The 9,061-nt window shown below is 40.5% G+C and overlaps 1 protein-coding gene across 2 annotated transcripts; it reads left to right on the top strand.

The window, feature by feature from the left end:
* On the top strand, positions 1–8,934 carry s22ai (Solute carrier family 22 member 18). 2 transcript variants are annotated; one of them, NM_001173968.1, is made up of 11 exons: positions 1–54; positions 155–364; positions 2,239–2,336; positions 2,626–2,771; positions 4,204–4,336; positions 4,456–4,568; positions 4,767–4,877; positions 5,381–5,481; positions 6,762–6,863; positions 7,066–7,186; positions 7,404–8,934. In NM_001173968.1, exons 2-11 carry the CDS (start codon positions 224–226, stop codon positions 7,589–7,591), a joined length of 1,254 nt encoding a protein of 417 aa, NP_001167439.1. In that variant the 5' UTR covers positions 1–54; positions 155–223; the 3' UTR covers positions 7,592–8,934. The 2 variants fall into 2 exon arrangements, with proteins under 2 accessions (NP_001167439.1, XP_045544812.1); XM_045688856.2 differs by lacking the exon at positions 1–54 and adding an exon at positions 1,859–1,983 and having other exon boundaries at positions 7,404–7,957.
* Positions 8,935–9,061: the final 127 nt, after the last annotated feature.

Here is a 9,061-nt window from a genome sequence, read left to right as displayed (position 1 = left end):
CTTTTGACGGATCTATTATGTATGTATAAGAACTTCGTCTTCAGATAAACAAAGGTAAGTGTATTTAATCTCAATACTTGACAGCCACAGTGTCGGCATTATATTGTCTTATGCCGTTGTTTGTTATTTCATCATTTATTTATCCTTGTTCCAGGTTTTCCAGGAGGCTATTCTATGCAAGAGGGTGGACCGAATTGGGTTTAGGTTTAACGTTACAGTAAGAATGTCACGAGTTAAATCAGACTCACCCACCGCCGTTAAAGATGTACATACAGGCTCAAAGATGCAGAGAGTAATTTACGTTACTTACCTCATAGCTGTCCTGGATATCACATGGATGTTTTTACAGTTTTCCATCACTCCTGTAAGTATTTGTGTTTTAATGTCTATTCTATTCTAGTACCCACGTTACAAAAGTGGTTGTTTTTGTTGTTATATGATTAGCCTATATTGATAGAGAGGAGAAAGAAAACAATGCAGTTTATTTCAATACTTTCGATATCAGAATGGCTACAAAAAGTATACTACGTGTGCTATGCATTCATTTGCTGTTATTCAAATGTATTGTAAATATTTGCCATTTGCTAATAGGTTTGAACAGTTATAAATGGCCTTGGGATTGTTGACATATTTGACATAGGCCTACACCTAAAACTATATAGACAATGGCCTTACCTGGGCCTTCTTGAAGTCACCATCGTTTTTGATAGAGGATTGTGACTATGCGCTTTGAAAGCAGTTTAACTATGACAATCTAATATTAATTAATTATAGTGGCGATTTTATCATGTAAATCTTGGTGGGGACAAAAAAAAAGAATGTTGGATGCATGCCAGCAAAGCCACTACACAACACTAAACAATACATTAATTGCACTATAACGGTGACAAACGATGCCCACAAACTGTTAGGGCCTACATAAAGCTGTTCCAACAGCAGAGACCCAACAGCAGTCCCAACACCTTACCACCGCTACACCTGGCTATCAGCGGAGCCTTGTCTGGCAGCGAAACAGTTAGCTGATGTCTCCCTGGAAAATCCAGGCTGACTTGCTTAAACAAATGTGGTTTCTACTGACAATTGAGATGTACAAACTATGTCATAAGGGGACGACCAGCGGATAAGAGGCAATCCGTAATTTCGATGAAGACATTAATGAGCGAGCTAGGACGGACTTAGTCAATATAACTATTTGTTCAGCACTTTTGAAATGTACAATGACAGAATTCAGAACATGGCCTGCTTACAATGTTCTCCCTATACACCAAGTCAGAACCGTAGGATAAATAAAGGGGGCACATAAGCAGACAATGAAAGCTCTTACAGTGTTCGATGATTACATTTCTCAAAAACAGGTTGTAGGCTACATGTGCACCACCAAGTCAGAACAGTAGGTGGAATTAAGAGGTGAAAATAGACCAAATAATTAGGGTGAGGCACATGGGCTACTAACAGCTTACTACACAACATACACGTCATATTATTTTCTTAGCTACAGTATAGATATCTCACTGGCATATTACATCATTTATGCAGCAGCATACAAGACATTTTTGGAATCACCTTGTTGTGCTGTGCTCACTTGAACAGGAAGGTGGCGCGGCGGTCCTTCATGGGAAAATTTTGTCATCAAACTTTGGCATTTTCTGGATTTATGGTGCTTTCAAGACAATTGGGAACTCAAGAAAAAAAAGTTTGAATCATGATTGAATCAATCATTTTAAACTAGGAAAAGAGACCCTTAATCTTAAACTTGGGACCACACAGCCACTGCACTGAATAGCAGGCTAATGATTGCTTTGCAATGCTTGCAGTTAGCCACTGATTCCTTCCAAACAACTCATTGTTGAATTTGCAGCAATCACGGCTCAACGCTCCGTATTTTCCGCTGGCTGCCCCACCACCACAGAAAGCACTGAGCTAGGCTGAAACACCTGCATTTTGGAGCTGCCTCACTCAAGAAAACAAAAAGAGACTATGTTTGTATGCGGCTTTATTAACTCAATAATGTATATATATTTTTTCACATTGTTTGCAAACTGATATGTTCCACGTATTAATGCCAAAATAACATGCAAAACAGGCAATATATATATATAAATATATATATTTTTTTATTATTATATTTTGCAAAAAATATGGGGCTCAAAACAGCCCTGAATGACGGGTTACCACTGATTAATTATTATAATAATAAAAATATGTATATGAATTTAAGTTTGACCTCTCACCATTCAGTATTTGGCGAAGAAGCTGGGATTTGACACCCTATGGATTGGCTATTTGCAAACCATGGTTGGTGTCGTCCAATTGTTGGGAGGCCCGATATTTGGCAGGTGAGCAAAACTCTGTTGAATGAAATACATAATCTGTTACATAACCACAGTCTGTATCTTTATTCTCCAACCCTGGTCAAAGACGCACAATCTGCTGCTGGCAAATTGAGCTTTAAAGTGCTGTCACTTAAATCTAATTGAGTTATGGTTCAATGACTTAGGGCAACGAACCATACATAGAGGGCTTATCAGACCTGAATCCAGACACAAGATCGCAGCTGTTATGTGTTGGTGGCCATATGTAGGCAAATGTCAATATAGATCACTGTTATTTTTCTGTTGTCGGTAGGTTTGCAGACCTTTTCGGGGCCAGGGCAGCAATGTGTCTATCCTGCGCTGCCTCTGTAGTCTACTATGGGTTACTAGCGATAGCTGACAGTCCTCTCATGCTCTTCATCCACAAACTCCCCGCTGTCTTGATGCATAGCTTGCCTGGTAAGTGCTACTCTGCCTGTTGTTTATTTAACCTTTATTTTAGCAGGGAGTCCCATTGAGACCAAGGTCTCTTTTTCAAGGGAGCCCTGCATGACATGATCAGCAGCAATTACACAATCACAGTTAGAGACAAATATACTAACTGTTGTTCCCGTCATACTCAAACTCCCAGATAAGTCCCAAGCATATGTACCTTGCCTAGGACGTACTATACTAGACAGCTCTCTAACAGATCCTATAGGACCTACTGTACTAGACAGCTCTAACAGATCCTATAGGACCTACTGTACTAGACAGCTCTCTAACAGATCCTATAGGACCTACTGTACTAGACAGCTCTAACAGATCCTATAGGACCTACTGTACTAGACAGCTCTCTAACAGATCCTATAGGACCTACTGTACTAGACAGCTCTCTAACAGATCCTATAGGACCTACTGTACTAGACAGCTCTAACAGATCCTATAGGACCTACTGTACTAGACAGCTCTCTAACAGATCCTATATGACCTACTGTACTAGACAGCTCTCTAACAGATCCTATAGGACCTAATGTACTAGACAGCTCTCTAACAGATCCTATAGGACCTACTGTACTACACAGCTCTCTAACAGATCCTATAGGACCTACTGTACTAAACAGCTCTAACAGATCCTATAGGATCTACTGTACTAGACAGCCCTCTAACAGATCCTATAGGACCTACTGTACTAGACAGCTCTCTAACAGATCCTATAGGACCTACTGTACTAGACAGCCCTCTAACAGATCCTATATGACCTACTGTACTAGACAGCTCTCTAACAGATCCTATAGGACCTACTGTACTAGACAGCTCTCTAACAGATCCTATAGGACCTACTGTACTAGACAGCTCTAACAGATCCTATAGGACCTAATGTACTAGACAGCTCTCTAACAGATCCTATAGGACCTACTGTACTACACAGCTCTCTAACAGATCCTATAGGACCTACTGTACTAAACAGCTCTAACAGATCCTATAGGATCTACTGTACTAGACAGCCCTCTAACAGATCCTATAGGACCTAATGTACTAGACAGCCCTCTAACAGATCCTATAGGACCTACTGTACTAGACAGCTCTCTAACAGATCCTATAGGACCTACTGTAATAGACAGCCCTCTAACAGATCCTATAGGACCTAATGTACTAGACAGCTCTCTAACAGATCCTATAGGACCTACTGTAATAGACAGCCCTCTAACAGATCCTATAGGACCTACTGTACTAGACAGCTCTCTAACAGATCCTATAGGACCTACTGTACTAGACAGCTCTCTAACAGATCCTATAGGACCTCCTCTACTAGGATCTATGTGTATAAGTCTGACTTGTTGTGCTCCTCTCTCCTCCTCTCCCCAGGATAAGTCTGACTTGTTGTGCTCCTCTCTCTGCCTCTCACCAGGAGCCCAGATGGTAGTGACTGACCTGACAGAACCTGACAAGCGGGCAGATGCCCTTGGCAAGCTGGGCCTATGTTTTGGCATTGGCATGGTTGCCGGCTCCACCTTGGGTGGTACTCTCAGCACACGCTATGGGTGAGTGAAGCACCTCAATGCTCACCGATTCTAGTCCAATCCAAGAGCTGGAATCCAATTCTAGTCCAATCCGAGAGCTGGAATTCAGCCGTGTGACATCCCTGCTCTGGCTTTTCCAGGGAGACATTTGCTGCTTGTGTAGCTGCTGGAGGGAGCTTTATCAGCTTCCTGTTGGTTTGGACGTTTATCCCTAAACACACTAAGATACAAGCTCCACAGGACAACACAGACAGTAAGACTCTACACCTACCTCACAACACACTATTCACTCTCTAAAGGGTTTGTGTGTGCGTGTGGTGCAAAAAATAACATTTGTGTTTTATCTGACACTTACTGTGGCCTGTGTGAAGTGGGGACATCCATGATGTGTGGTATTTGACACGTGACTTCATATGTGAGTTGCTTGTGACATATTTTCCTGGTCCTGCAGAGAAGAGCAATGCCAAGTCAGTCTTTGACCTGGGTGAGATCACCAGACTGATGAAGTTCCCTGGTGTGGCCAAAACCTTCACGGTCAAGATCATCTCAGGTCTGCCATCAGGTGGGTGTCTTCCACTGTTACCTATAAGAGTTGTTTATTCTCCACCTGTGAGGATGTCTTAGTTTAGACTCATCTGAGGGAGAACTAATCACTTAGCAGGAATGTGTTGCTGTAGAAGTGGAATTAGTGATGTAGTGAAAGGGTAAAAGCACGTAACACAGTTTACCTACAGATTTTATTTGGAGAATAGCATTTATGCACACTTAACGCAAACCAATGTTCAGCGTTTAACAATCTTAATAAAAACTACAACACCCCATCTCAACCAATGTTCAGCGTTTAACAATCTTAATAAAAACTACAACACCCATCTCAACCAATGTTCAGCGTTTAACAATCTTAATAAAAACTACAACACCCATCTCAACCAATGTTCAGTGTTTAATGACCTTTTTATTTGTATATATAATCTATATTTGTTTTTACAGGTTATTGTGTTTTTAGTGTGTCTGTCTGTGTTTGCATGGAGTCCTTTTTAACAACCTCAAGGGATTCTGTGTCAGGTATCTTTCAGGTCATGTTTTCTGTTATCGCCATGAACTTCTTCCAGCTGGCGCCAGAGCAGAATGGCTACCTTATGGCCTACTTTGGGATCGTGTCAATGGTATGGAGCAAGGATGCTCACGACATATACATTTAGTCATTTAGCAGACACTCTTATCCAGAGACACATTATATTTAGTCATTTAGCAGACACTCTTATCCAGAGACACATTATATTTAGTCATTTAGAAGACGCTCTTATCCAGAGACACATTATATTTAGTCATTTAACAGACACTCTTATCAGGGACACTTCCATTATATTTAGTCATTTAGCAGACACTCTTATCCAGAGACACTTCCATTATATTTAGTAATTTAACAGACACTCTTATCCAGAGACACTTCCATTTAGTCATTTAACAGACACTCTTATCCAGAGACACTTCCATTTAGTCATTTAACAGACACTCTTATCCAGAGACACTTCCATTATATTTAGTCATTTAGCAGACACTCTTATCCAGAGACACTTCCATTATATTTAGTCATTTAACAGACACTCTTATCCAGAGACACTTCCATTTAGTCATTTAGCAGACACTCTTATCCAGAGACACTTCCATTATATTTAGTCATTTAACAGACACTCTTATCCAGAGACACTTCCATTTAGTCATTTAACAGACACTCTTATCAGGGACACTTCCATTATATTTAGTAATTTAACAGACACTCTTATCCAGAGACACTTCCATTATATTTAGTCATTTAACAGACACTCTTATCCAGAGACACTTCCATTTAGTCATTTAACAGACACTCTTATCCAGAGACACTTCCATTTAGTCATTTAACAGACACTCTTATCAGGGACACTTCCATTATATTTAGTCATTTAGCAGACACTCCTATCCAGAGACACTTCCATTTAGTCATTTAGCAGACACTCTTATCCAGAGTGACTTACAGTTAGTGCAGTCATCTTAATATATATGTGGTTGTCCCACCTAGCTCAGTCATAGTAAGTACATTTTTCCTTAGTAAAGTAGTTCATCAGCTGTTAGTGTTAGTAGGAAAAGACAAGTATGAGTGTTAGTTTGTTTCTTTTATACGCTCATTGTGGCCCTAGCCTCTTTTTATTTTGTGGTATTTTGCACCTGTGATGCTAAATTAGCGATGACGTTGTTTGCGCGTCAGCTCGACTGGCAATCAGTGTTCACCATGTTATTTGACCACTACATTCCTGGTTAGGACAACACAATGTATTTACAGTAATTAAAAGTTTAGATGGCTAAATTCTCCTGAAATCTCCAGGATATCAAATCCCCACCCTCGTGGGAACAGGATTTAATAGAGCAACTTGGTGAGAAATGAACTTTTTTGGTCCAATCTTTCCAGGTAATCCAAGGGGGAGTGATTGGCCGGCTGACCTCAAAGTACTCTGAGAACTCACTGCTTCTCCTCTCCATCGGCATGTCAAGTCTGGTGGGCCTGGCTCAGGTACAGAGGATTCATTTCATCTTGTGATAAATGCAGGGTTGTATAAATTCACCGTAGCAAAATGTTCAGCAAAAAAAAGCACTTGGACAGTTTCAATCCCTCCTCGTTTCAGTGGTTTTATTCCCGTTTGGTGCCTAATGAATATGACCCTTTTGTAAAACCTTTGATCTTAAAGGTTAACGTTTCGTTCTCTCCTTGGCAGGTCTTCATGGCTAACGTGTTCCAGTTCTGCTTCATCGTTCTCCCCATGATGTTCTCTCTCAGCGTGTTCAACGTCATCACTGACAGCATGCTGACAAAGACTGTGCCTTCCTCCGATACCGGTGAGACAATTAAGCGTTTCAAACACTTATGTTGAGAAATGTGAAGGGGGGCATCAGTTAAACAGTAAATCATTGGCTAACCTAACAAAACAAAAAAACTTCAGAGAAAGAATCACACTTGGTGTCGTAACATTCTGAAAGAAACAGTTTACCATTGAAGTGCAACTTCTGTCTGTTCTGGACATTTTTCTGATTGGTTCTCTTCACTCTTCTGCAGGCACGATGCTGGGGCTGTGTGCCTCTGTGCAGTCTCTACTCCGCACCATCGGCCCCACGATTGGAGGCTTCTTGTATCACAACTACGGAGTGGCCTCTTTTGGGTTCATCCAGTTTGTCGTGAACATGGTCGTGTTTGTGTTTATGCTTAGAAACATGGTCAACAGCAAAGATGAGCACAGAGAATGACATTCCACAGACTTAAATACATAGGGCATTTTAAAAGTGACCTAAATATAATTTTATATTATCAGATAATTTAATTATATTTCTATAATGGACAAAAATATAAAATGCAACATGCAACAATTTCCTAGATTTTACTTAGTTAGTTCATATAAGGAAATCAGTTGATTGAAATATATTCATTAGGCACTAATCAATGGATTTCACATGACTAGGAATACAGATATGCATCTCTTGGTCAAAGATGCCTTAGCCTTAAAAAAAAAGGTAGTGACGTGGATCAGAAAACCAGTCAGTATCTGGTGTGACCACTATTTGCCTCATGCTGATTGTGGTCTGTGGAATTTTGTCCCACACCTCATCAATGGCTGTGTGAAGTTTCTGGATATTGGCTGGAAACTGGAACACTGTCGTACACGTCGATCCAGAGCATCCCAAATATGCTCAATGGGTGACATGTCTGGTGAGTATGCAGGCCATGGAAGAACTGGGACAATTTCAGCTTCCAGGAATTGTGTACAGATCCTTGCAACATGCATTATCATGCTGAAACATGAGGTGATGGCGGTGAATGAATGGCATGACAATGGGCCTCAGGATCTCATTACAGGTATCTTTGTGCATTCAAATTACCATCGATAAAATGCAATTGTGTTCATTGTCCGTAACTTAAGCCTGCCCATACCATAGCACCACGGGGCACTCTGTTCACGTCAGCAAACCGCTCACACACACGCCGCCATACACGTGGTCTGCGGTTGTGAGGCCGGTTGGATGTACTGACAAATTCTCTAAAACGACATTGAGACGGTTTATGGTAGAGAAATGAACATTCAATTCTCTGACAACAGCTCTGGTGGACATTCCTGTAGTCACATGCCAATTGCACACTTCCTCAAAACTTGAGACATCTGTGGTATTTTGTAATGTAAAAAAACCCTGCACATTTGAGTGGCCTTTTATTGCCCCCAGCACAAGGTACACCTTTGTAATGATCATGCCATTTAATCAGCTTCATGATGTCACACCTGTCAGGTGTATGGATTATCTTGGCAAAGGAGAAATGCTCATTAACAGGGACATAAACAAATTTGTGCACAACATTTGAGAAATAAGCTTTTTGTGCGTATGGAACATCTCTGGGATCTTTCATTTTAGCTCATGAAACATGAGAGCATCACTTAGTGTTGTGTTTATTTTTTGTTCAGTGTATATTGCCGACAGCTTAGTCTTAAAAAAATTGAAATATACAGTATATCTGAATATTGTACTTGTGATTTGATATTCAATAAACAGGAATGTTCAAAAGAACAGTGGTTTACTGGAGATGCCACTTACATATAAAATCCTTTGTTGATTTTGCAGATGTGATTTTTGTGTTTCTGTCAAACAGAAGGTGTGTGTGTGTGTGTGTGTGTGGGGCAATAAACCCAATCTATTAGTAACTAGTAGACGGTCACTGCTGTAGTTGTG

Source organism: Salmo salar, chromosome 11 (genome assembly GCF_965601325.2).
Source record: "Salmo salar chromosome 11, fSalSal1, whole genome shotgun sequence".
Classification (NCBI taxonomy): domain Eukaryota; kingdom Metazoa; phylum Chordata; class Actinopteri; order Salmoniformes; family Salmonidae; genus Salmo; species Salmo salar.
This window is presented reverse-complemented; position numbering and strand designations above follow the sequence as displayed.

Bases quoted from the DNA above. Each gene is read 5' to 3' on its own strand.
- s22ai (NM_001173968.1), top strand. From the start codon at position 224: ATGTCACGAGTTAAATCAGACTCACCCACCGCCGTTAAAGATGTACAT. The intron at 365-2,238 runs GTAAGTATTTGT...CTCACCATTCAG, and splicing joins TACAGTTTTCCATCACTCCT to TATTTGGCGAAGAAGCTGGG. The intron at 5,482-6,761 runs GTATGGAGCAAG...CAATCTTTCCAG, and splicing joins ACTTTGGGATCGTGTCAATG to GTAATCCAAGGGGGAGTGAT.